General features: G+C 50.3%; 5 protein-coding genes across 5 annotated transcripts; 2 read left to right on the forward strand and 3 right to left on the reverse strand.

Annotated features, from left to right (window-relative positions):
* Positions 1-4,797: 4,797 nt before the first annotated feature.
* VC83_01685 (uncharacterized protein) lies at positions 4,798-6,444 on the reverse strand (the record flags this gene model as incomplete). The annotated part of the gene is made up of 4 exons (XM_024465359.1): positions 4,798-4,916; positions 4,969-5,011; positions 5,499-5,827; positions 6,387-6,444. The coding sequence occupies 4 exons, from the start codon at positions 6,442-6,444 to the stop codon at positions 4,798-4,800; spliced, it is 549 nt and encodes a 182-aa protein (XP_024327167.1).
* A 139-nt stretch (positions 6,445-6,583) lies between these two features.
* Positions 6,584-8,273, forward strand: VC83_01686 (uncharacterized protein). Its single transcript, XM_024465360.1, has 2 exons — positions 6,584-6,741; positions 6,810-8,273. Exon 2 carries the CDS (start codon positions 6,986-6,988, stop codon positions 7,805-7,807), a length of 822 nt encoding a protein of 273 aa, XP_024327168.1. The 5' UTR covers positions 6,584-6,741; positions 6,810-6,985; the 3' UTR covers positions 7,808-8,273.
* A 277-nt stretch (positions 8,274-8,550) lies between these two features.
* Positions 8,551-11,153, forward strand: GND1 (phosphogluconate dehydrogenase (decarboxylating) gnd1). Its single transcript, XM_024465361.1, has 4 exons — positions 8,551-8,704; positions 8,961-9,097; positions 9,169-9,620; positions 9,676-11,153. The coding sequence occupies exons 1-4, from the start codon at positions 8,691-8,693 to the stop codon at positions 10,552-10,554; spliced, it is 1,482 nt and encodes a 493-aa protein (XP_024327169.1). The 5' UTR covers positions 8,551-8,690; the 3' UTR covers positions 10,555-11,153.
* Positions 11,154-20,701: 9,548 nt separating this feature from the next.
* VC83_01688 (uncharacterized protein) lies at positions 20,702-23,508 on the reverse strand. Its single transcript, XM_024465362.1, has 5 exons — positions 23,036-23,508; positions 22,632-22,960; positions 22,239-22,552; positions 22,013-22,163; positions 20,702-21,937 (listed from the first exon to the last, which is right to left on the reverse strand). Exons 1-5 carry the CDS (start codon positions 23,212-23,214, stop codon positions 21,738-21,740), a joined length of 1,173 nt encoding a protein of 390 aa, XP_024327174.1. The 5' UTR covers positions 23,215-23,508; the 3' UTR covers positions 20,702-21,737.
* Positions 23,509-26,466, reverse strand: CAS42 (Triose-phosphate Transporter). The gene is made up of 3 exons (XM_024465363.1): positions 25,304-26,466; positions 24,887-25,242; positions 23,509-24,822 (listed from the first exon to the last, which is right to left on the reverse strand). The coding sequence occupies exons 1-3, from the start codon at positions 25,936-25,938 to the stop codon at positions 24,032-24,034; spliced, it is 1,782 nt and encodes a 593-aa protein (XP_024327175.1). The 5' UTR covers positions 25,939-26,466; the 3' UTR covers positions 23,509-24,031.
* Between the last annotated feature and the right edge of the window lie 612 nt (positions 26,467-27,078).

Here is a 27,078-nt window from a genome sequence, read left to right on the forward strand (position 1 = left end):
TGGCTAGATTCTCACATCTGGTGCACCCACCATTACAGCTTGCTGTTAAAAGGGCCAAGGATGCAGGAACGGCGTGAGCAGAGGACCCTCCAGGATGGAGAGTAGATGATGCAGGCATCCTATGCTTCCAGGGAGTGGTATACGTACCTCCCAACCAGGCAGTGAGGATGGAAATCTTCAAGATTTGCCATAACGACCCACTGGCCGGGCATTTTGGATATAAGAAAACCCAAGAGTTGATCCAACGCAAATACTACTGGCCTGACCTTAGCAAGGAAACCAGGGAGTACGTACGGGACTGCGATAGATGCCAGCGCATCAAGCCTGTGTGACACAGGCCGTATGGCGAAATGCAGGCCTTGAGGATGCCCTCGAAACCATTCGAATCCATAAGTATGGACTTTATCACGGATCTGCCCCCAAGCGTAGGGGCAGACCAAGGCAAGGCTTCAGACTCCATCCTCGTGATAGTAGATCGCTATACTAAGGTGTCCAAATACATACCCTGTAGGAAAACCATTACAGCCTCAGAACTGGTGCGGCTCTTCCTAGCGTTCTGGGGCAAGGACTTCAGAATCCCAGCTGAGATCATAACGGATAAGGGAAGTGTATTCACATGCCACTTCTGGTCGGCTTTCTGTTTCTACCTCAAAGTACGGCGTAACCTGTCCACCGCTTTCCACCCTCAATCCGATGACCAGACCGAGAGCAGAATCAGAATATTGAAGCCTACTTGCGGATCCACTGTAATCAGCACCAAGACAACTGGGTGGAACCCCTCCACTTCGCGGAATTGGCCTACAATAACGCCTTCCACGATTCCATCCAGATGTCGCCAAACCAGGCCCAATATGGCATTAATATAGACCTTAAGACAAGGGATCGAGGACGACCCCACCAGAAGGGAAGTGCCAGTCGTGAAAGATCGTGTCAAGCTGATCCTAGAATTGCGACAGGAGCTCGAAGAGGCATGGAAACAGACGAAGGAAGCCCAAATACGAGGCTATAACAAGCTACACAAGCCAATGCAGTATATGGTAGGAGAGAAGGTGTGGCTATCGGCCAAGAATATCAGGACCACCCAGCCAAGCAGGAAGCTGGGGCACCGGTGGCTTGGGCCGTATGAGATCATCCAGCAGATAGGTAAACAAGCATACCAGCTGAAGCTTCCACCACGATATAAGGCGATTCATGACGTGTTCCACATCTCCCTACTCGAGAGGTACTGGGAAGGCATAGAGAAGGCCGATGCTCCACCCGACCCAGAGATCGTGGATGGGGAAGAAGAATACAGGGTCGAAGCAGTCCTAGACCACAGGACTGTGCGAAAGGGCAGAGGAACTCGAGAAGAATACCTGATTAGGTGGGCATGATACACTGCCACTGACGATCAGTGGGTTTCAAAGCTTGACGTAGGGCTACTGTTAATTGAGGCATATCACAAGGAGCAAGCAGAGAGGAACAGAGTCAGAACAATGTAGTAGTATGTAACCTATAGACTACGGAAAGAAGAAAGCGTCAGAGTCCAACGAGGAACCACTACCCTCAGAAGAGGGCGACAACAACGGCAACGCAGAAACTGACCCACCACCCACTAGCGAAGGGGACCCGACTGCCACAGGAGGACGGGCGTTATACACCCATTTCTCTAGTCCCACAAACATCTGCTCAAGAAGGGCGCGATTGCAATCCACTGGTGCAGGCACAAGGATAGGGCCCGCTGGCGAAGGCGCAAGAGGCGTGGGCCTCACTCGAACTGCGGGAAGGATCAGTAAGACGTCCAAGAAGAAGACCCAGGTAGCTCAGGCCCCTCCACCTCCTCCTCCACAGAAGAAGAGTGGTAGGGGCAGATAGCGCGAGGGCGTTGGCTCGATGCGACAGATCCAGGACGTTGGTTCGGCGTGATAGAACCAAAGGGAGTGGGCATCATGGGCGCCTCACAGTCAGAGGAACCAAGCATCTCTGCTGCAGAACGTTTCTTCATAAAGGGAAGCTTCTTGGCTGGTGGCTGGCAGGGTCCCATGGTAAAGGACTGCACGAGCGAGGGAAGTAGGAACATCTGCTTCACCAGTCAGCCTCTGAGGAAGGAAAAAAAAGGAGGAAGGACACACTCACTGAAGAAGGTGTAGATCCTGGATAGAAGCTCAACCAACTGAAGATCGAAGAGCAAGAGCGAGAGCGAGAAGCAAAGGTCAAACGATCAGGGAGGTGTAGAAAAGGGTGGACAAGAAGAAGGAAGGTGGGTGTGACCGCCTACGGAGCGGTCACCAACCAACAACAAGGGGGTCACGGAACCACCCTGCCTAGCGACCACCCCAAGGATTAGGGTGAAGAGCCCAAACAAAAGCAGAAGGCCATACTCGTTACTGCCTTGGAATTGAGGACAATCCCGCAGAAGGGAAGGCAATTGTAAGGCGGCCCATCATGTGAGGCCACCCTGAACTCAGGGGCTGCCTGGCAGTGGAGCCACTAGGGCTCGGTAAACTAGGGCATGTAGGAACGTAGGATATAAGGAGCTGGAAGCCTCAGAAGGAGGCCTCCAGCCGATAGTCGCTGTACATACGTAGACTTACTGTCTTGCAATACGATCTCACTTCCTGCCTTCTGACCTGGTCCCTGGACTCCCATGAGACCCTGGGCTTACGCGTTACACTAGGACAACCATAGGGACAATATTTTTACTAAACAGGATACAGAGAGTAGCCAAAAAGATCCCCTCTTTGTTCAGGACATTAGCTATGAAAACCTTTTGTGGAAGCAGATTGAACTAAGGAAAGACGAGCTCTAAACTTTAATATAGTATGTATAATCTAAGCATGTAGCCTCCTGCAATTTGTAATGGTGGGTGCACCAGATGTGAGAATCTAGCCACCCAAGGAAGGGATGATTTTACTAAGACAACACACTGTCTTAGGAAACAGAGCCAAGGTGTTGTAGCTTAGACTATTCCACAATGCAGCAATCAGGTGTATGATGTAGTGAAGTGGTTCAGACAAGTTGTAACAAATGTTGAGTCTGAGAACTCAGGGGTAAGTCAGAGGTTAGCACCTCACTGACTTTTCAGAAACAAGGAGTAACAAGATCAATGCTTGGAAGCTTGGAAAAGACATAGAAGTATGTGCTAGTCAATTTTCTGTATTGTCTGCTTGCCATTTCTTAAGGAAAGGGCAATCCTATTTATGCTAAAGGAGTGTAGTTCTCTCATTTTCCAAAACTTTCCATGACTAACCAGACTTGGTAACTGCATTAGAAATCAAGTGCTACCCACAACTAGCTTGCTAATCATGTAGTGAAATAAGAGAATCCCATAGAACCATCTCTTGGGTTCCTAGTGAAAAGGAGGTCCAAGGTCAGAGTACCCCTATAGACAAATTATGTCATAACTTAACCAATCTTGTGGGTAACTAAGGAGCGATGATGTGTAATGAATCATAGAGGGTTGTGAGCTATCGTCATGTTTCTAGGCCTCTAGTTGGTAGAGATATGCCATGTGGTAGTATTGGCCCACCCCCTTAAGGAGGAGATTTTCTTAATAACTTGTTCAATGAGTGTCCAAATGATATGCCGTGATGTATGTAGCATAAACAGATGTAGTAGAAGAGTTTGCAGCAATCGTTGAGTACTATTGCTCTTGTTGTTGGTGTGATAAGCCAATATATGTATGGTGACTTGTAGGTTTGAGGATTTCTAAGTTTGCTCTTGAGTTTGATAGCAAACTGAGTGCAACAAATGTCAGTATGACAATTTGGTTCCTATTCCAATTCTCCAAATTACCTGAACTGCATGATGTAGTCGCCCGATTTATGGTCTTGATGTAGCACCTCTGCACTTTTTGGTGCTTAGTTCACCCCTTGGCTCACCCTGCTCACCCTCGTCTTCACCCCTTAAGGCGGCAAGGGGCTTAGACTCCACGCTATGCCTATTAGCACGATTAAGAGTATCAATCCACTGAATTACAAGCTTGTGTATGGCAGAGCGGACAGGATGCCCAATTCTCTTGAGTCTATGGTCGTATGTGGTAGTTACTTGTATATCTAATATAACTAATCCCTATCTTAAACATTGCATGTAGTTCTAACATCGTAGCTCCTATCGGTCTTGACGATGCTTGCCCTGCATTAGAGGGTTTTGGCAGCTAGGCCAAACAGTTGTTGACCAAGGCCTAAAGAAGAAGGTGCCAAGCCACTATACAGGCGTAGTATATAGCCTAGGCTCAGTTGGTTGTAGCACTCATAGACCCTAGTAAATAGAAGTAGCTATGCCTAATATAACTCTATCGTAGTCTCAGCCTCGTGCAAATATGACTCACTAGAGAGTATTGTCTATTTAGTGATATGGTTACACAAGCCACACATTTTTAAATGTTGGAATGTTGGAATAGGCAACAGAGGTTCAGACATCACGCAAGGCTGGTGGCATCTAACTAGGAGGTCGTATTAGATCTTTATTGGACGCATAATCTCTCAATGCGGAGAAATGCAGTGGAATAACGAAGACATCTGCCTATAATTCCCTCAATGCCTCTAAAGCACCTTGAACGGCCTGTAACACTTTGGTAGCCACTAATCAGCATCCTTCTCCCTGCCCGTGACAAGTCCAACCAGCGCCTCCGCGGACTTAAATGCGAGTCCCATGCCTAGTTCCGTCAGTTTGAAAAACTCCCATAAAATAGCCAAGACTCACCATGTCCATTAAACCCCGCACAAATCTAAAGCCCGTCCTTTCCAGATGCCTCGCCGACCAAAGGATGATGATCAGTTGTGGTCCCCATAATCCCAGTCCACTCCCGCGCCCTTCTCACCCCAGGCCGAATAAATTCGTCGCTGCATTAGTAAGATACTCTGAGATCTCGGGATGGAGCGTGGTGTCATCAAAGGTCCGCTGTATTCCAACCTTTCTGTGCCAGCTGCCGACGCCTTTTGGTCGCGTTAGTGCAGGTATCCACCTAGAGCCCCAAGGGGGACTTACCAAATATGAGATCCCCATCACCAGAGACACCGTCGCCTCGGGACTGGAAATAGGGATAAGCATGAGTAGTATGGATTGCGGCAGTCCGCCTAAGCGCTGGATTCCCTGCTATCTTCAACCTAGGGCGCACAGCAGCATCTGGCCCCTTGTGTAACGGGGTGGCAGAGTGCGACCGTTACAGTATATATAGCGTGTTACGCGTATTCCGGGCGAGCTGGAATATTGTAGTCTTTTTGGCTCAGTGGGATGTAGCGCGAGCGTAACCGTACATCATTACACCTTGCCGGCTTAATGAAGTCTGCTAGCGGAGGATACAGGGCCGCTGTATACGCATTTGTGGCCAGGATACCTTCTCCGCCTTTATTTCACCACGATCCGTTCGAACGGTCCACAGCTTCGATTCCGGATCCTGCGAGACCCCAAGAGCTGCTGTGTTCGTCTGGAGATTCATCCCCTTCTTAATACCATCTCGAGCAGAGCACACACAAGCTTATACGGCGAGAATATGTACGCCAGGTACAAGATCGCACCAACTCCATCAGGTCACGTGCCTTCAACGCCTCCAGCGCTGCCTCCCACTGCTTCGGATCCACAAACACATCCAACGACTCTCGCGCCCTAAAATCACAATCGATGCCATGCTCCTCCACCAACGCCGCTACGGCACGCACTTTCGTCTCCTCGAGGTTCTCCACCCGCAGCGCCTCCTCGACGCCGATGAGATCCACATTATTCTTGAACCCCAAGTAGTCCCCCGGGCGACAATGCCCACCGTTGCGTCCGGTGGCGCCGCTGGAGGCCTGCCGGGCTTCCAGGAGGACGACAGAGGCGGAGGGTTCGGCGAGGAGGAGCTTGTAAGCTATGCTGGCGCCAGTGATGCCGGAGCCGATGGTTACGTATTTGGTGGAGGGGGGGAGGGAGGGGGTGGTGCGGTGGTTGGAGATGGGGAGGGGTGGGTTTGCCAGTAAGGTTTTGTGGGGTTGGGGAAGGGGAGGCTGGTGAGGGGGTGGTTGATGCCATTGCGAGGGTTTGGGTTGAGTGTGAGTTTGGGATTGTGGGATGGGTGATATTGTATAACAAGGTGTAATGTATCACAGCAGGAAACGGGATGCATAATGTGAGGCGCTTTATACACAATTGAGTAGCAAGGAGATGAAATGGAAAGTTATTTGATTATGAAGCAAAAAGAGCCCTTGTCACATAAATGTGCGAGTCAAATTGAACTTCCTTGCCTGTTGAGATCCTTAACTTACTATACTTGCTTAGTTGCTGACGCATGGCGGTTCGTAGTGCCGTCAAAGATGGAATCTTGTCATAGAACATGCTATGGCAAGAGGATGAAAATCATTTGTGGAGATCTGAATCCTTCTAGGAATTCACATTATAGAATCAACTCGAAATATTCAGATACCGCATACCAGTCGTAAGCTGCAATGCTAGTTGAGGCAAGGTGAGGTTGCGTTTGGCAGGAGCCATCGTGCTAGCACGTGACATGCAGTCTAAATTTCAGCATTGCGCCAATTTGAGCTTCCACCTTCCCCATCAGATCGTCACGACCACAACACCACGACCACAACACCACGACCACAACACCACGACCACAACACCACGACCACAACACCACGACCACAACACCACGTTCTCCGACACGGAACCGTCTCTCACGCCGATTCACACCACCTCACCTGTGTCACCTATCCCAAACTCCTTGCATCATCACCAACCCTCGCCCTGCGCGCTCCATTTGCCACTGCACCTACCCAGGCGCAAGAGGTACGTCTAACCACCATACAAAGGTCTACAGGCACAGTCATTCATCATGTCCTACCCGCCTCCTCCAGGCCTTAGCTCCTACTCCAAATCAACCTCTCAACCGTCATCTCTGCCCGCGCGCCCTCCCCCCTCCGCCGTCCCGGCCGCAGCTTTCAAACCGAACTACGCCAACCCGCCCTCCAACTATGCCGCCGCGCCTTACCAGTCCCAGGGCTTCGTGCCTCGTGGTGTCCAGCCCGCCGCCATGAGTGCGCCTTCCTACGGCGCACAGCCATCATACAATTCCTCATACCAGTCCAGCAACTATGGCGCCCAACAGGGCTACCAACCCGAACAACCACAAGACGTATATGGCACGCCTCAGATCCGCAACCCCTTCCCGCTCCCCGGCCAGCCCGGCGCAGCAGGGCACTACGATGCCGCCGCTGACCCAGAGATGGAAGCGCAGATCGCACAATGGCAGTCCGCATACTCGAAAGACAATAGCGCCTCTTCCCAGCCCACCGGCCGACCGACATACGCCACAAACCCCAGCGCAGCAGGCGGCACCAGCGGCGCCGCGACGAGCGCCAATGCCGCGCCGCTGGGAGGTCGCGACGTGAGTTCCGCAGTCAACGCCGACACAGGCGTAGCGACCGTGGTGGGCGGGAAGGATGGGAAACAAGCTACGGTCGTGCGCTCCGGTGGCGGGACACAGTGGACCGACTCATCGCTACTCGAGTGGGACCCCGCGCACTTCCGCATCTTCGTCGGCAACCTCGCCGGCGAGGTGACGGATGAGAGTCTGCTGAAAGCCTTTGCGCGGTGGCCATCCGTGCAGAAAGCGCGCGTGGTGCGCGACAAGCGGACGACGAAGAGTAAGGGGTTTGGGTTTGTGAGTTTTGCGGACGGAGACGATTTCTTTCAGGCCGCGAGGGAGATGCAGGGGAAGTATATTGGGAGTCATCCCGTGCTGATTAAGAGGAGCACGACGGAGATTAAGGCGGTGGTGCCGAGGGATAATAAGAGGGGGAAGGGGGGAAGGAATAATAGGGATAAGGATAGGGGGAAGGGGGGCAGGGGGTGAAGGAGGGGGGGGTGCAGAAGGCGGGGCAGAAGACGAAGGGGGGGTTGAAGATCCTGGGGTAGTGCCCGGGAGGATGGGGGGGAGTGTTGTGATGGGCGTTGGGTGGTTTGTGGGAGTTGGTGGGGGATTACTTGGGGGTTGTTGTTGTTTGTAGATGGGAGGTTCTCAGCGAACGGAAGGAATGTGGCTATGTCGGATAGTTGTATGGTAGTTAATAGAATCAAGACTCCGTCCGCAGTCACATCGAGGCGGTGACAAACAGCATCACTCATCCCGTCACCAACGCGTTGGTCAGACAACCCCCAACCCCGTGACACCAAAGCACGTGACTACCCACACATCTTTGTCACTGGTGTGCCATGACGTGATGCATCCTCAAAACCTATGGGTCAGCTCGGGGGAGGAGGGAAGGAGGACTGAGGGTAATGGGAGATAAAGTGAGTAGAGGGTAAGAGGTAAGAGGGCGATAAGCTGCCTGTTACCCTTTTCTGTGTACGTATTGGAATTGCCCCCTCCCTTCATATCGTTCGCTCCTGCGCGCGCGCGATAAAAAAAAACAAAGACTAGACTAACCCTACCAGTACTCCAAGAAATTATGATTTATGAATGTTGGTGGAGTTGGCATAAGTTGACTCCATAGCTGCCTTTGAGAGGTCTGAGGCCGCCGTACTATTTCCCTGCTCCACTAACCACTAATCATCCCACCCACCCCCCCCACCCCCACCCCCCACCCCCCCCTCATCGCTCATCCTCTCTCCCATCCACAGCCTCAAACTTCCTTCATCTTTCTGAATAGAAATCCAATTCTGTGAATCGGCTTCTCTCCTCTATTCCATCTACTCCAAATACCACCCATACATCTTCGCTCTTCCAATCCCTCAACATGAGTGGTCCAGTGTAAGTAAAAACCTCGCTCCTCACTGCCCCGCTATCGCTTTCGTCATGGCTCAGCTCAGAGCTCAACGAATTCTGCCTGCCATGCCATCCCCAAGCACAACCACGCCCGGAATAAAAAATATATCCCTCTCCAGCCCTCTTTCACTCTTCCAGACGATCAGGACAAAGATTCCAAAAAGTTGACTTGCGTTCTTTTTGCTGACTTTAGCGCACGTCTTGCTGGCATCAACGTCGGCGAGGATGCGCGTATTCCCAGCGGCGATTTCGGCCTCATTGGCCTGGCTGTCATGGGACAGAACCTGATCCTCAATGCTGCCGATAACGGATTCACCGTTGTGGCCTTCAACCGTACCGTCACCAAGGTCGACCACTTCCTCGAGAACGAGGCCAAGGGTGAGTCGAAACCCCACCAACCTGCACGCCGGAAAACCGGAGAAGAATATAAACTGACAAATGACATCCAGGAAAGTCAATCGTCGGTGCTCACTCCATCGAGGAGTTCTGCTCCAAGCTCAAGTCTCCCCGCCGCATCATGCTCCTCGTCATGGCCGGCAAGCCCGTCGATGACTTCATCGAGACTCTCCTCCCCCACCTCGAGAAGGGCGACATCATCATTGATGGCGGCAACTCGCATTTCCCAGACACCACCCGCCGCACAAAGTACCTCGACTCCAAGGGAATCCGCTTCGTCGGCAGCGGTGTCTCTGGTGGCGAGGAAGGTGCCCGCTACGGCCCCTCGCTGATGCCCGGTGGTAACGAGGAGGCGTGGCCTTACATCAAGGACGTCTTCCAGGCCATTGCTGCCAAGTCTGATGGCGAGCCTTGCTGCGAGTGGGTTGGTGATGAGGGTGCTGGCCACTACGTCAAGATGGTCCACAACGGTATCGAGTACGGTGACATGCAGTTGATCTGCGAGGTGAGTTTATTAAATTCTAAAGTGGAGTGGGGAGCCATAATGCTAACCCCTGAAGGCCTACGATATCATGAAGCGCGCTCTTGGCATGTCGAACAAGGAGATCGGTGACGTTTTCACCACCTGGAACAAGGGCGTCCTCGACTCCTTCCTGATCGAGATCACCCGCGACATCATGTACTTCAACGACGAGACCGACGGCCAGCCCCTCCTCGAGAAGATCCTCGATTCCGCTGGCCAGAAGGGAACCGGCAAGTGGACCGCTATCAACGCGCTCGACCTCGGCATGCCCGTCACCCTGATCGCCGAGTCCGTCCTCGCCCGCTGCCTCTCCTCCATCAAGGGCGAGCGCACCCGCGCGTCCGAGAAGCTGCAGTTCGTCGGCCGCTCGACCAAGTTCGAGGGCAACAAGGAGCAGTTCCTCGCCGATCTCGAGCAGGCCCTCTACGCCTCCAAGATCATCTCCTACGCCCAGGGCTTCATGCTCATGCAGGAGGCCGCCAAGGAGTACAAGTGGAAGCTCAACAAGCCATCCATCGCCCTCATGTGGCGCGGTGGATGCATCATCCGCTCCGTCTTCCTCAAGGATATCACCGAGGCCTACCGCTCTAACCCGGAGCTCGAGAACCTCCTCTTCTCGGACTTCTTCAACAAGGCTATCCACACTGCCCAGCCCGGATGGAGAGACGTCGTCTCCAAGACCGCGCTTCTTGGTATCCCAACCCCTTGCTTCAGCACCGCGCTGTCCTGGTTCGATGGTTACCGCACTAAGGATCTTCCCGCCAACCTGCTCCAGGCCCAGCGTGATTACTTTGGTGCCCACACCTTCAAGATGAAGCCCGAGGCCGCGAACGAGAAGTACCCCGCTGACACCAACATCCACGTTAACTGGACTGGACGTGGAGGAAACGTGTCGGCGTCGACATACCAGGCTTAGAGGGGTTTGCTTGCTTGGTAGGGTGACTTTTTAAGTCGGTTAATGGGGAAAGGAGGCAAAAGTATTATGCCTTCTGGAGAAAAAGAGAGATGGAAAAAGGTCGAAAATTAGATTCTGAATGAAGATCGTGGTAAGGGTAGTGTGGAGGCGGACTAAGTTTGATAGAACTTTTTTTTTATCTTGAATTGAATCAAATTGAATGCAATGCAATTGAATTCCTTTGGATGTGAGATGTCTTCTCCGTGATGCGTGAAGTTGTGTGTGGACTGGATAGGTGATAGAAAGAGGCCGAGTGTGGGCGATCACCCATCTCACTTTATTTATGGAGACTGTTGATGAAATAGTTAAATATAGCTGGTCGTTCTTTCCCCTTTGGATATTTCAATAGGGAAAGAACGAACAACAGGCTCCAGAAGGAAGGAACGACCGAACTAACTAAGGAAGGAAAACGACTATCTCTTGGAGGGAGGGCACGACCGGTTAACTAGGGAAGGAGCGACCAACTATTGAGGGAAGGCACGACCGTGTAAAAGGGAAGGAACGACCAACTACTGAGGGAAGGTGCTACCCTTGAAATATTTTGATGGGGAAGGAACGACGGACTAAGTGAGGAAGGAACGACTATATAAAAATGGAAGGAACGACTGCCTCTAGAAGCAAGGAACGACCAACTATTAAGGGAAGGCACGACCCTTGAAATATCTTAATCCAACTATTAAGGGAAGGCATGACCCTTGAAATATCTTAATAAGGGAAGACCCACTAAGTGAGGAAGGAACGACTGCGTAAAAATAGGGAAAGGACGACCGACTAAGTGAGGAAGGAACGACCGTGTCAAAAAGGGAAGGAACGGCCAACTGATGAAGGAAAGAACGATTGTGTGATGGGGAAGAAGAATACAGGGTCGAAGCAGTCCTAGACCACAGGACTGTGCGAAAGGGCAGAGGAACTCGAGAAGAATACCTGATTAGGTGGGCAGGATACACTGCCACTGACGATCAGTGGGTTTCAAAGCTTGACGTAGGGCTACTGTTAATTGAGGCATATCACAAGGAGCAAGCAGAGAGGAACAGAGTCAGAACAATGTAGTAGTATGTAACCTATAGACTACGGAAAGAAGAAAGCGTCAGAGTCCAACGAGGAACCACTACCCTCAGAAGAGGGCGACAACAACGGCAACGCAGAAACTGACCCACCACCCACTAGCGAAGGGGACCCGACTGCCACAGGAGGACGGTGTAATGGTGGGTGCACCAGATATGAGAATCTAGCCACCCAAGGAAGGGATGAATTTACTAAGACAACACACTGTCTTAGGAAACAGAGCCAAAGGGTTGTAGCTTAGACTATTCCACAACGCAGCAATCAGGTGTATGATGTGGTGAAGTGGTTTAGACAAGTTGCAACAAATGTTGAGTCTGAGAACTCAGGGGTAAGTCAGAGGTTAGCACCTCACTGACTTTTCAAAAATAGAGAATAACAAGATCAATGCTTGGAAGCTTGGAAAAGACGTAGAAGTATGTGCTAGTCGATTTACTGTATTGTCTGCTTGCCCTTTCTTAAGGAAAGGGCAATCCTATTTATGCCAAAGGAGTGTAGTTCTCTCATTTTCCATGACTTTCCATGACTAACCAGGCTTGGTAAATGTATTAGAAATCAAGTGCGACCCACAACTAGCTTGCTAATCATGTAGTGAACGTAAGAGAATCCCATAGAACCATCTCTTGGGTTCCTAGCCTATAGGAAGTGAAAAGGAGGTCCAAGGTCAGAGTACCTATAGACAAATTATGTCATAACTTAACCAATCTTGTGGGTAACTAAGGAGCGATGACGTGTAATGAATCATAGAGGGTTGTAGAAGCTTCTAGAGCTATCGTTCATGTTCCTAGGCCTCTAGTTGGTAGAGATATGCCATGTGGTAGTATTGGCCCACCCCCTTAAGGAGGAGATTTTCTTAATAACTTGTTCAATGAGTGTCCAAATGATATGCCGTGATGTATGTAGCATAAACAGATGTAGTAGAAGAGTTTGCAGCAATCGTTGAGTAGTATTGCTTCTGTTGTTGGTGTGATAAGCCAAGATATGTATGGTGACTTGTAGGTTTGAGGAGGAGATTTCTAAGTTTGCTCTTGAGTTTGATAGCAAACTGAGTGCAACGAATGTCAGTATGACACCCTCCACCTCCTCCTCCACAGAAGAAGAGTGGTAGGGGCAGATAGCGCGAGGGCGTTGGCTCGATGCGACAGATCCAGGACGTTGGTTCGGCGTGATAGAACCAAAGGGAGTGGGCATCATGGGCGCCTCACAGTCAGAGGAACCAAGCATCTCTGCTGCAGAACGTTTCTTCATAAAGGGAAGCTTCTTGGCTGGTGGCTGGCAGGGTCCCATGGTAAAGGACTGCACGAGCGAGGGAAGTAGGAACATCTGCTTCACCAGTCAGCCTCTGAGGAAGGAAAAAAAAGGAGGAAGGACACACTCACTGAAGAAGGTGTAGATCCTGGATAGAAGCTCAACCAACTGAAGATCGAAGAGCAAGAGCGAGAGCGAGAAGCAAAGGTCAAACGATCAGGGAGGTGTAGAAAAGGGTGGACTATAATGGTGGGTGCACCAGATGTGAGAATCTAGCCACCCAAGGAAGGGATGATTTTGCTAAGACAACACACTGTCTTAGGAAACAGAGCCAAAGGGTTGTAGCTTAGACTATTCCACAACGCAGCAATCAGGTGTGTGATGTAGTGAAGTGGTTCAGACAAGTTGCAACAAATGTTGAGTCTGGGAACTCAGGGGTAAGTCAGAGGTTAACACCTCACTGACTTTTCAGAAACAAGGAGTAACAAGATGAATGCTTGGAAGCTTGTAAAAGACGTGGAAGTATGTGATAGCCGATTTACTGTATTGTCTGCTTGCCCTTTCTTAAGGAAAGGGCAATCCTATTTATGCCAAAGGAGTGTAGTTCTCTCATTTTCCATGACTTTCCATGACTAACCAGGCTTGGTAAATGTATTAGAAATCAAGTGCGACCCACAACTAGCTTGCTAATCATGTAGCGAATGTAAGAGAATCCCATAGAACCATCTCTTGGGTTCCTAGCCTATAGGAAGTGAAAAGGAGGTCCAAGGTCAGAGTACCTATAGATAAATTATGTCATAACTTAACCAATCTTGTGGGTAACTAAGGAGCGATGATGTGTAATGAATCATAGAGGGTTGTGAGCTATCGTCATGTTTCTAGGCCTCTAGTTGGTAGAGATATGCCATGTGGTAGTATTGGCCCACCCCCTTAAGGAGGAGATTTTCTTAATAACTTGTTCAATGAGTGTCCAAATGATATGCCGTGATGTATGTAGCATAAACAGATGTAGTAGAAGAGTTTGCAGCAATCGTTGAGTACTGTTGCTCTTGTTGTTGGTGTGATAAGCCAATATATGTATGGTGACTTGTAGGTTTGAGGAGGAGATTTCTAAGTTTGCTCTTTAGTTTGATAGCAAACTGAGTGCAACGAATGTCAGTATGACAGTAATCTGGATCTAGTTTGGGGATTTGGAATTAGATGGTAGGTGGTGGCATTATTGTATATATGGGGTTGGGGGGGTAGATAGATAGGAATGGATGATGGATAGTTTGTTATATTGTGTGTGTCTGTTGTCTTGATAGTGATTGTGGATGACCTAGATAGATGCAGTGCTTGTGTATATAATAGTGGTAAAGAGATCCTATTAGTCAGAGTTTATGTCTGCGTAGGGTGGCAAGTGTGTATGGTTATGATGCTATTAGATGAGAGTTTTAGGAACTGAAATGTGCGATCCCACTGTTACATGGCTTGTACTTTCGCTCTCATCCATTCCTATCTATCTACCCCCCCAACCCCATATATACAATAATGCCACCACCTACCATCTAATTCCAAATCCCCAAACTAGATCCAGATTACTGTCATACTGTCTGTTTGGGGATGGAAAGCTGTTGATAGCTTATGATTTGTTCCCAAAAGTGCCATTAAAGATTTCCAAAATTTCGAAGTAAAAAGCTTGTCTCTGTCTGAGATGATTTCTTCCGGTAATCCGTGATCGGCTAATATGACTCGAAGGAAGGTGTATGCGAGTGCTTCAGCATCGCTAGCTTCTAAATATGGCACAAATATTCCATATTTCGTGAGTCTTTCCGTAATAACCAGGATAGCGTCAAATACTACTCCTGTTAACGGGTCCCGAGAGGGTGGTAGCTTGACAATGAAGTCCAAAGCTATAGATTTCCACGCTCCTGTTGGTACTGGAGTCGATTTCAGCTGTCCATATGGCAAGTGCCTATTGGTTTTGGATTTGCTGCAAATGTCGCACTCTCTTACTACCGTTTCCACCTGCTTCCTCATACCTGGGAAGTAGTAGTGTCGGGTGATTCGTTCGAAGGTGCGTGTTACTCCCTGATGGCCGTGTGCTGGTAGCGAGTGTTGTTCTTGCACTAGCGGGCGTCTCATTTTGTTTGGGACATACACTAATCCTTTGAATCGGATCAATCCTTGTTCATCAATGGCGAAGTCGCCTTCGGTTTTTATTAAGACTCGCTTTGCACATTCATCTGTTGCATAAGCTTTCTTGAGTCTTTCTTCCAACTCCAAGTTCTCCACAGTGGCAATCGTGGCTAGCAACTCGTTGTATTGCATTCCTGCATCTGTTTTCTTCAATATGGCTCTAGGTCTTTCCTCTTTAGGGCCGATGTAGTCGGTCCTTCTGCTAAGAGCATCGGCTCTTGCATTCTCAGAGCCCTTGCGATATGTAATCGTGAAGTTGTAGGCTGCGAGTGTCTCTGCCCATCGGACTTGTCTGCGGTTTAAAACCTTGGTTGTGGTGAAGTATATGAGATTCTTGTGATTCGTCCATACCTGTACTGGGTAGGTCGATCCTTCAAGATATACTCGCCATTGCTCAAAAGCAACGACAATAGCTATCAGCTCCTTGTCGTGGATGTCATAGTTGAGCTCTGCAGGTGACAGTTTTCTAGAGTAATATGCAACTGGCTTAAGCTTCTTGTCTTTGTCTGGCTGACTTAGACAGGCTCCAATCGCGAAGTCAGAGGAGTCTGTCTCTAAGACAATCCTCTTTGCAGGGTCGAATGTGACTAGGATAGGTGCTTCTGTGAACTTCGTCTTAAGTTCCTGAAAAGTAGCCTCTGCCTTGCTTGTCCATTCGAACGTAAGGTCTTTCCTTGTAAGCTCTGTAAGTGGTTGAGCTACCTTGGAATATCCCATAATAAACCTCCGGTAGAAGTTGGCAAAGCCTTAAGAAGGCTTGTACTTCTTTGACCGTGGTTGGTGTTGGCCATTCCAACACTGCTGTGACCTTTGCTTGGTCCATTTTGATGCCATGCGTTCCGACAATGTAGCCTAAGAATTCTACTTGATCCTTGTGGAATTTGCATTTTTCTGGCTTGAGGAGTAACCGATGCTCCTTTAACTTCTGTAATACCTTCTGAACATGACCAATGTGTTCCGTTGGGTCTCCTGAGTAGACTAAGATATCGTCTAGGTAGACGATAACAAACACATCCAAGTATTCATGGAGAGCTGCATTCATGAGCCTCTGCATGGATGCTGGTGCGTTTGTTAGACCAAAGGGCATAACCAAGTATTCGAACAAGCCATAGCGGGTGCGGAATGCTGTTTTCCACTCATCCCCTTTCTTGATTCGAATCAGGTTATAGGCGCCTCTGAGGTCCAGCTTGGTAAATATCTTGGCTCCCTAGAACCGATCGTGTAGTTCGCTTATCAAAGGTAAGGCATATCTATCTTTGATAGTGACATTATTCGTTCCTCGATAGTCCATGCAGAGTCTTAGCTTCTTGTCCTTCTTTGGCACAAATAGTATTGGACTTCCTGCTGGTGATGTCGATGGTCGAATGAACCGTTTCGCGAGGTTCTCGTCAATGTATTCCTTCAGTATGTCCAGCTCTGCTGCTGACATCTGATATATTGGTCCGAACGGTGGACTCTTTCCTTCCATGATAGGTATCTCATGATCCCATGGTTGGTGCTTAGGAAGCGCCTCTTCGTTAGGGCCTTCCCGGAATAACTGCTCGTATTCCTTATACTCCACTGGTATTTGCTTCAGTGAGGATGCCTGGGCTGGGTCATCAGACTCGGTGGTCGCACATAACTCCTTCCGGTCTTTGGAGGTTTTCTCCTTCTGCGGCATGTCCGTTCGTTGTTCACATGCGCATTGGCTCATCACAACTTTCTCATTCCGCCAGTCGATCTGGGGGTTGTGTTTCTTGAGCCACGGTACACCAAGTATGCATGCATGATTGTCCATGTGCACGATATCAAACTGTATCGTTTCCTTGTGTCCGCGTAGCATGACCATTTCTAATGGGACCGTCTCGTGGGTCACCGTTAGTTGAGATGGGCTCTCCATCTACAACCATTAATGGGTATGGATCGGTCTTCAGCTGCGTCCTGAAACCGTGTGTGTCTGCTACTTTCTTTGTCATAAAGTTGCCCGTTGCTCCTGAGTCTATCATAGCTCGGAGGTGTTGCTGTTGTATCTTAGCAACCACATATAGCTGCATGCCGCCCATTGTGGCGCATAGCTGGTTTGTACTAGGCCTCTCTGTGTCGCTCGCCAGTGGCCTACTGCCGAGGACTCCTAGTTTTTTGAATCGTCTGAGGAATAACCGTCTGAGGAAAATCCATCATGTTCACCATATTCTAATGGTCGTAGAAGTGGTGTCCCTTCTCTTCTTCGTTCTGCTTCACGGCGTAGGCGTTCGTGTGCTTCTAACACTCGTGTTCCCTTTTCTTCTCTTGGGATGCTTTCCTGCTGGTGAGGGTATTCCGGTCGGCACCTCACTGTGCGAACTGCAACCTCCCAGTATTGTGTAGTGTCCTGCCAGCTCATTGGTGGCTTGGGCACAGGAATTCTTTGATCGACCATCTCCTGAAGCATGGCTTCCTTGAAGGTTCTTACTGCTCCTGGCAGTTGTTCCTTGAAGAGAGTCTTACTTGCTGTCTTCTCAAATGCTTGTAACCGTTGCTTTTGAGAACTAGTGAGCTCCTTGTCATCATTCTTGTCTTCTCTGTTTGACAAGTGGAATTCCTCGAGATCCTGAGTAGTAATACTCCAGTTCTCTTTTCCTTTTAACGTGGCACATAGCTGTCCTCGTGGGGGCTTGCACCCGCCTTGACCTTGCCAAGTAGCATTAAGCTGTTTGCCATACTTTCGTCCTCCATTCCCTTTCTTTGACTGTCTGCAGTTTCGCGCTATGTGTCCAGGCTTATTGCAGTTGAAACAGAGCCGTTCTTGGAACTGTCGCTCCTTGTTGGGATTGTGGGGTTTGCCATTAGGCTTGAAAGTAGCGTCAAGTTCCATAGGTTGGGGCCAATGACTCTTTGTTTGTCTTCTCTTCTGAGTCCAGTGTTGACTAGGTGGTCCCCCTTTCTTCTCGAGTTGCCGTTCGTAGTGACGATTGTCAATCTTCTGAGCCAATTCAATCATCTCTCTAAGGTCATCTGGTTTGTCAGACCTTGAGATTTCGTCCTTCACATGGTCTTTCAGACCTGCGTAGAATTGGTCACAGATAGCCTCGTCTCCCCAGTTGGTGAGTGTTGCATGCTGTTGAAACTCAGCGGTGTATGCAACTGCTGACCCTCTCTGCTTGAGAGCCTGGAGTGCCCTGACTGCATTTCGTCGTTCATCAATGTCTCCGAAGTTTGCCTTAAGCATTTTGAGGAATCCGTTCCAGGATACAAAAATTTCCTTCGTTCCTTGGCTAGCTAAGGTGTTGCATTTTCCGTCGGGTGTTCGATGGTTCATGTAGTCGGCGAGGTAGTTAGAGATCCATTCTGAGGCTGGTCCTCGAAAGAGTGCCACAGCCCATAGGACCTGTTCCACTTCTTTGTTGAAGTGTTTGGCGTTAAACGCCATCCATAGCTCTGTCTGGATGATGAAGCTCTTAAGCTTCTTGCGATCCCCATGAAAGGTGTCTGGGAATGCAATCTTCAACTTGTCTGAAGGGTGAGCCTGTGGGGCTTCGATGGTAGGTTCAGTAGCAGCCTTTCCCTTCAATCCAACATTTGATCCAGTATCGTCTCCAGCCATGTTGCTTTGTGTGTAAGCCGGTACCTCGTGGAAGTGGTGCTCAAAGTGTAACGCTGACTTCTAAATGATAGAAGACACAGAGGTTTCTTGCGTAAGGTTGACTTGACAGAGGAGGCAGGGGATTAGACACAAAGGCTTTCCAAGTAACACGTTACAGTATTGTAAAGAATACTATATTGAGTTGAGCATGAAGCTCCTATCTAAGGAAATACTATCTACTTATATAGTGGCGTCGTGCCTCATGGGTAATCTGGATAGTTGGCGGATAGCTAGATATTCAGGATAGTTCGTGGATAGCTCAACTATCCAATATCCACTAGTTTCTGCAACTATCCATTAGCCCCGTCACATGGCAGCCTACCCCACTTCCCACTGTGACTCACACGTCACGTTACTAGGCCCTGGCCCTGTAACCATGACATCATGTTACTATAGCCGTAACACTTTCTTTCTCCACTGCTCCATCTCTATTTCTGTCAGCGACGACAATAGCTCCGTATTATTATCCTGTGAGAGGTCCTCCTCATCACTTGCAAAGAGAAAGGCTTGAACAGCGAGGTTGATCACATGGCCATTACACCGTAATCTATGTCGCCTAGGGTCCCATATTATCTCATGCTCCTCTTTCAGCTTTTTCGAAAGCTCCTTGATCATTGTATCATTATTTGTTGCATTGTCCATTACAAAATAACCAACTTTTGAAGCAATGCCATAGTCGTTGATAAGATCAAGAATTTCCACAGCTTGGTTCTCACCAGAATGCTCGCCATTAACTTCTCGTAGTGCAAGAACAGAGTTATCCAGTTGCTGATATATAGTGAGCGACAATGCTGAGGATTGGAAGGGAATTTGGAGAAGTCCATAAGTCCACTGTAAAGTGTATATTTGTAAGGGCAGCTTGAACAGCCTGTCGAATGATGACCTTCTCTTCTGTATATTTATGAAGGACCCAATCGTGAATTGTTGTCGAGCTATGAGGCAGCCATTCATTGATGGCTGGATTTAAATAGTGAAGCATGCTATATAACATAACGTATGGGGTAGTCAGACATACGGGGTAGTCGGACAAAAATGCCCGACTACCAACTCAGAACCTTCATACCTTCCACCATGAACATCCCACAACCATACAGTCGTGCTCAGATTTAAGACGACATCCAAAAGGCTGTCATTGCACTCCAATTGAAAGAATTCAAATCAATTAGACTTGCTGCAGACCACTTCGAAGTTCCTAAGTCAACTCTTGCTGATAGGATGTCTGGGAAGAAAACGCGTGCTGTAGCTCACGAAATTGAACAAGCTCTCTCAATGCAGAAGAAAATACACTAGCACGATGGATTACACGTCTCACTGCCACGGGTTTTCCTGCAACTCCTATGTTGATCAAGGAAATGGCTGAAGAAATTCGCGTACGACGCGTCCAAATCGCGTCTTCTCAAACCACTCTTCGGACCAATCCTACCCCCATAGGCCATGAATGGATCTATAGATTCTTAAACGACATCCAAACTTTAAAGGGGTCTACTCAAGACAACTAGAGTCTGCACGACATAAAGAAGCCACTCCTATAAAGATTTCAGCTTGGTTTGACGCGTTTAAAGCACGAATTGAAGAAAGCCATGCAACATCTATAATATGGATGAGACAGGTTTTGTACCGAGGAAGTGTTGAAAATTGTCCGGGAGGCAGAGTTGAAGTCAACCGAGAAAAGACCACGTGGAAGGCCACGCAAACGGCCAATTGAAGAAGTAGACGAGGAAGTTGAAGAGGAAGAGGTAGAGAACGATTCAAGCGACCCAGAATTGGAATTGGAGGAGTGTGTGGCACGTAGGACTCGGTCAACTAGAGTAGAATAAACTTGGTCCGACTACCCCATATGTCCGACTACCCCATACGTTACGTTATATATTAATAAAAGCCTTAAATCATGAAAGGTAATACTACTTACGTGCGGAACTCGGGGATTGAAACCATTCGGAATGCAATTCCACATGCTACTATCCAGCACATAGAGATCTTCAAGAACACGTGGATCTAAAGGCCTAACAGCAGTGATATCGTTGAGTTTACGGCGTTTATGATTGATTGTGTCTGGCCTGGCAAAGGCTACAGCTATTGTGGATTGATATCCATCAATGCGTTGCTCTTGTGGTGTTTTCAAGTCAATGGAATGGCGCTCTTTAAGTGCTTGATGATGATATTAGTGCCCCCACCAACAGTATACTCCTTAGAACAGAACTTGCAAACACCAGGACTCCTTGCCGTAGATATGGCCAGCAATACTTAAGTATAATACTAGCGGCGGAGAGGTGTTATGATACGGGTCGTATGAATACTTAAGTATAATACGGGCCCGTATACGAGAGCCTCCCGTATACGGGCAATACTACTGGAAACACTGGGTATCACATTTATGCCGCAGCCATCAGCATCAGCGTCCATGAAGAAAAGCCACCGACAATCACACAGATAGCCACCTCCCAATAACTATAACCATGCAGCTGCCTCCAAATGCTCGACGCCCATTTCAACCCCCAATCTCCCTCTAAAAGCCCATCATCACGGACCCCAACCTCCAGACCCCCGTCCTTCTCACCCCAGGATAAAGTCGAAGCTTTATGCTCACCTAAGACTGCCTCAGAAACTTCCCCACAGTCCCATCCGCTTAGCACCCACCCCACAATCAGGCAGGCACAGGGGACGAATGCGTAATCCATCAAGTGAGTAGAGAACCTCTCCTCTGCCATTCATCACCATCACATCAACTAATCGGCTTCTTGACAGTCAGACACTATCCGAAGAAGACATATCCACGCCCAAATTGGGCTACCGAAACACCGCCCCCCGGCCATTTTCCCAACGTACCCTTCCACCATCAAAGTGCATTATCTGCATTGTTCGACAATAGACCGGGTGGGAGGAAGGGGAGGGGGCGGTGGCGCCTTTCTGGGGTAGATATATCTTCTTTCGATAATGTCTGGCCAGCAATAAAACCACTTTCGGCTATCGATGCCGCGGAGAACAAGGTTACCTAACTTACTCGGTCAAATACACATTCGTCCCCTGTGCCTGCCGTGAGGTGGACGCCAGTCAATCACTGCTTCCTCGCCTCCTTATCCGTACCATTGGTGCCAGGAGCCAACCACGCATGTCCCAACAACTCCCTCGCACTCTTCCTCTCCTCCGGCACCCACCTCACCATCTCCTTCAGCAAATCCAGGAACCCCTCTGCCTCCTCCCCCTCGAGCGACCCCCCAATAGGGTTCGGCTTGACCGTCTCCCCTTTCCACACGCCTACATGCAGTCAGCATCACCATCGTCATCAACACACCCCCCCAACACCCCCGTGCCAAGCAATGGGAAGCTCACCATCATCATCAAAATACAACTCCCTAACCCCCAACCGGCCCTGCAACACGAATTCCCTCGGCGGCGGACCAAGTGACGCAATCATATTTCTCAACTGCTCCCCCTCCGTCACCCCATCAAAAAGGTGTTGGTTAAACCTAAGCTGCCACATCTGCCCTCACAATTAGCCTCTTTCTCTTCCCATCTTCCCTCTACCCCCCTCGCATATAACAACGGATAAACTCACTAACACACCCAAATTCCAAACATCCGCCCTCCCATCCCACGGCATCCTCAAAACCACCTCCGGCGCCCTACACATCAACGGCTGTATCAGCCCCGCATGCGGCTTATGCGCGTTCTGCACCGCGTTTCCGAAATCCGTCAGCGTCGCCACCCCCGGCGGCAGATCGAGCGAGACTGACAAGCGACGTGAGCGGTAGATTGTGCGGTACTGATCGACGGTTTTGTGGGGGCTGGGGTGCTCTTGTTCTGCGGCGATGAAGGTGCGGATTGGGGAGGGGGTGGTGAGGGTGAGGAGGATGTTGGAGGCTTGGATATCTGGGGGGGTGTTAGCGGAGTGTTTATCGTTTTGGGAAGCTGGACGGGGGAGGAAATGGGAAAGGGAGAATAATAGTACCAGTATGTATAACCCCCGCCTCCTCATGCAGAAAGTCCAGCGCCTGGAGAAGACTCCGTACCACCCCCCGAAGTACCACACCCGTCAACCTCCCCTCAGGAAGTCCCCTCTGCCACTCCTGCAAACTCACCCCCAGCGGCTGATGCACAAGACACCAATGCTTCCCATCCGGCCCCTCAATCCCAAACGACTCCTGCAACTCCCTCACGTACCCCCTCCCCTCGTGCTGTGAGGAGAGGGATTGGATGTGGTTGTAGATGTCTGCTTCGCGGTTGGTGGTGTTGGGGGGGTGGGAGATGGTGATTTTGAGGGTGTAGAATGTGTTTTCCCTGACCTAATTAGTACCTACTTAACAAATAGATAATTGGAGGCGGGGGGGGAAGGGGGGCGGTATATATACACACCCTCTCTCTCGACACAGCCAAACTGTAGAATGCCGTCCATACCCCAGTTTCCCAATAATCTCATACTCCCCCCTAAGCGACTTAACCACCTCCCCAATGTAGGCAGGGTAAAATTGCTCAGCTACGTAGTCATCATATGTCTCCTCCTCAATGGCGTTGGTGGAGGTGAGGGATGTCATTTTTGGGGATTTGTGAGAAGGAGCGTGCTCATGCGGGATCCCGACCCAGGATTATCATTCGACTACTGGCCCGCAACCGCGGCTATGGGTAGAGATGTGATGGAAGAAGAGCGGTCAAGTCGTGCTTGCGGATTGGGATTACGGATTGCCCCAGAAAGGGGAAGCAAGGGGCGTCGAATACTTGATTGCCGTGACCGATGCGCGATATATGGTGACGAGAGCGATAGAGCAGTTATGTTCAAAAATGAGATATAGAGTAAATCACCGTATCAATTCATCAAGACGTGTTATTCTACCTCGGTGGCGTCGTCGATGCGTTGAAGCCACCTCGCGACTAGATAAGGCGAGGACCCCAACGCGGGCGGGGTGTGATGACATATGTGGCGCACGCCAACAGACGGAAAGAACGAACGACGGTCACTCCCTAACTCGCGCCTTCCCTTCCACACAAACAGAACATACAAAGAACGAGCGTCACTCACTCACTCGCGCCTTCCTCCGCACAAGCCCCAGCACATATCACGCACGAACTCATCACCAAAAGCCTCTCTAGGTAGGCAAGGTAGGTAGGTAGGTATCCATTTATGACGGAAAAGGAAAGAGTAGTTCAGCTCGTCAACACCCTTGCCTGGTGTCCATCTCTATTATCTAAACCCATCATACATCCACGCTATGCACGCCCATCTGCCCAAGTAGTGTTCACTCCAATATACAATATACATACATGCCAACAAAAAAACCGACCCCCCCTCCTCCCCCCTTTTCCGCAGCGCCCAGCACCGCATCTTTTTCGATCCAGCTAGGCGCTACGCACACATCAGTGCGTCCCCGATCCCTGCGCAAGAAGTCCCTGGCTCTCCTGCGCCTTCCCCCCCTGGCGCTGCCCCATCCCATACGCGCCATCATCCTCCTCGTCATCGGCAGATAGCGGCTCATGGCGGCCCCCAACACCCAGATTCGCAAGGTGCGTCGCAGCCAGCGCATCGTGACGCATCTTCATGATCTTGACGTAATTGTACCCCGCGATGGCCGCGATGGTGATTGCCAGCCCGCCGAGGTTGACCGGTGTCATGATATCGGAGAACACGCGCCCCGCCGCGAGGATAGTGACGACTTCCTTGAAGATGCCCGCGATTGAGAGGGTGACGACAGATGTCCGCTGTAGGAGGGCGAATTCAGAAGCCGTCATGCAGAAAGCGATCGCGCCTGGTGCGAGGAGGATAGTTAGGCCGAGGACGGGTCCCTTGCTCTCGATGAGGATCTTGAGGCCGGCGAAAAGGGCGCTAGGGCCTTCGACGGGGATGGCGATGGCGAGGAGGGAGATGAACATTATGGGGGCGAGGTAGAAGATGGAGGCGAAGGGGTTGGAGGTTGCGGGGTTGCGGAGGAGCAGGATTTGGGTTACGGCCCAGCGGAAGCCGGAGAAGAAGGCGGCGCTGATGACGAGGGTGAAGCCGATGGGGGAGAAGTCGACTTCGCCGGCTACCATCATGACGACGCCGATGGTCATGGTGGCGATGATGGCGATGAGCTTGACGGAGGGGGTCTCGAGGCGGAAGAGGAAGGCGAAAATGAGGACGAATGCTAGGGCGGAGGATTTACACATTGCTGGGGGGAGGGGTTAGTTGCATGTTCGGTAAAACCTAGGGTAAACAGGGGAGGGGGGGCGTACTGTAAAAAGTTAAGGAAATGAACTGTAGTGACATGTTACCGAGGCCAATGTCAAGGCCGGTGGAGAGACCGCAGGGCCCCAACCGCGTGAAGTAGAACCAATTCGTCATGAGCGGCTTGTGCTCCGCGGCATCGAGATCGCGTCTCCGCTGCTCCTCGGGCGTGTAGACGGAGTCTGGGTGCGCGAGGGAGTCTGCCCGAGGCCGGAAGCGCGGGAAGAGGTAGAGTACTAGGGAGGCGAGGGAGAATTGCACGAGCATGTGCATGCATGTTGTGAAGAGGGGGAATTTGAAGTTGAGGTGTTCGCCCGAGAACATCCACTTGTTGTAGATGGAGATGGAGAGGGAGAAAATGTACCTAGAAGGGGGGTCAGATTAGCAACGCGCCGAGGCGCATGGTGGGAATTGGGGGGTCATACCATAACAGGATGAACAGCCCATTGATGGCCATATCCTTGATCACATTCTGGTCGGCCTCTTTCCGCTCCTCTTTCGTGATCTCAGACTCCTTGGCGACGCGCTGATCCAGCAACGTGTTCCTCCGCCGCCGCTTCTGCCGCCGGCTCGTCCCCGTCAACCCCGTCTCCTCGTCGTCCTGCAGATTGTTGTCGTCGTCCGAGCTATTATTCCCATGAACCCCCGCCTCGTCGCTATTCGACTTGGACTCGTCCTGCAGCCACGGCTCCTCCTCCTGCGACCAGCTCAGCTCCTCGGTGAGCCCATCCCGTATCCGTGTTGACCGCTGGCCCCTCGCGTTGGGGGGCTGCAGGCTGGTGAGCGTGCTCCGCCGCCGGCGGTGCTGGGAGGTGGTTGTGGAGTCCATGGCTGCGAAGGAGCCGCGTCGAAGGGTGCTGCTCGAGGCCGCGCTGGCATCCGAGTGGTCGTCGTAGTCGTAGTCGAAGTGATCGGGGTCGGGGGCGTCGAAGCTTGCGTCCGGATCGTGGAGGGTCGGGCGCGGGAACTGGGCGTAGGGGATGGTTGGTCGTGCAGTGGGCGCAGGCGTAGATGTTGAAGGGAGACTCTCGAGCTTGAATTGATTTGTGTTGACGTCCATGATCGAATAGGGGGAGGAGATGGGGGAGCAGATCTCGGTCGGGTCTTGTGGGACCAGATCGGGGGGGGGGAAAGGATGGAGGAGGTATGGAGGTGGAGGTACAGGTGCAGTAGTACGGAGTACTCTGACAGTACGGAGGTTCAGTACTGGAGTACTCGTAGACTTTTGCGTAGACTTTTGCGGGTACAGCTGTACAGCTGTACAGCTGTACTGGGGCCGTTGTGGAGGTATTCGAGGTATGAGAGGATGAGAGGAGGGAAGAGGGAGGGTAGTGGAGATACTATTGGTACCCTAAGGCCATGTGCTCCCCTTTTTCTCCTCTTGCCGCGGTCTCTGGCGTCGTTAGGCGCAGTTCGGCGGGTTATGTCGTCAGGCTTGCGTTGCGAGATTATGAGCGGCGGTGGGTATTGTATATGAGTCGTACTCGAGTAGCGGCGGTGGGTATTGTAGTCGTAGCGGCGGTGGGTATTGTAGTATACGAGTCGTAGCGGCGGTGGGTATTGTAGTATATGGGTCGTAGCGACGGTGAGGTCCTGTGTGAGGGTTTTGTATAAATATGTATGTATTGATGGAAGTTGTTCGGGGAGGAGGACAGAGGAGCGGAGGAGGAGGAGGTAAGTAGGTACCTGTGGCTGTGGCTGTACTTGTATTTGTACTTGCGTCCATACTTGTGGGCTTGTACCGACACAGAGATGATGAGTAACTTATGATGTAAATGATGACGCCATGCCCGTGACCACGAATTCCAATTTACTATATCTGTTGTAATTAGTCAATGAGCACTCACGATACTTGCACCTGTAGCTTCATTAAATGAGAATCAATTATAATAGTTAATAGTTCCTACGTGCCTTGCCATGTGTAGATATATCACTAACCCCTTCCTTATATCCATTTCCTCCTTCGAGTCTAATAACCTCTTGAATATGGCGTGGATTGAGAGTTGTTCAAGCTCCTCCCATGCCTTTTTCCACACGATTTCCGCAGTCTTCCGAGTTGTAGGAGGCCCTTTACGAGTAGTAACCCGCTTCATAAATGGCCAACAAGGCTCAATCATATTAAGGTCAGGCGAATTACCTGGCCATAATAGCCGTTGAATATCAAACTGTAATGGTGGGTGCACCAGATGTGAGAATCTAG

This window comes from Pseudogymnoascus destructans, assembly GCF_001641265.1.
Source record: "Pseudogymnoascus destructans isolate 20631-21 unplaced genomic scaffold scaffold_3, whole genome shotgun sequence".
Taxonomy (NCBI): Eukaryota; Fungi; Ascomycota; class Leotiomycetes; order Thelebolales; family Thelebolaceae; genus Pseudogymnoascus; species Pseudogymnoascus destructans.

Coding starts and splice junctions, on each gene's coding strand:
- VC83_01686 (XM_024465360.1), top strand. CDS start 6,986: ATGAGTGCGCCTTCCTACGGCGCACAGCCATCATACAATTCCTCATAC.
- GND1 (XM_024465361.1), top strand. Junction 9,098..9,168: donor CCTCGAGAACGAGGCCAAGG/GTGAGTCGAAAC, acceptor AATGACATCCAG/GAAAGTCAATCGTCGGTGCT. Junction 9,621..9,675: donor ACATGCAGTTGATCTGCGAG/GTGAGTTTATTA, acceptor TAACCCCTGAAG/GCCTACGATATCATGAAGCG.
- CAS42 (XM_024465363.1), bottom strand. CDS start 25,938: ATGGACGTCAACACAAATCAATTCAAGCTCGAGAGTCTCCCTTCAACA. Junction 25,243..25,303: donor GGGCTGTTCATCCTGTTATG/GTATGACCCCCC, acceptor CCCCCCTTCTAG/GTACATTTTCTCCCTCTCCA. Junction 24,823..24,886: donor CATTTCCTTAACTTTTTACA/GTACGCCCCCCC, acceptor CCCTCCCCCCAG/CAATGTGTAAATCCTCCGCC.
- VC83_01688 (XM_024465362.1), bottom strand. CDS start 23,214: ATGACATCCCTCACCTCCACCAACGCCATTGAGGAGGAGACATATGAT. Junction 22,961..23,035: donor TGGCTGTGTCGAGAGAGAGG/GTGTGTATATAT, acceptor TAATTAGGTCAG/GGAAAACACATTCTACACCC. Junction 21,938..22,012: donor GTTGTATTTTGATGATGATG/GTGAGCTTCCCA, acceptor GACTGCATGTAG/GCGTGTGGAAAGGGGAGACG.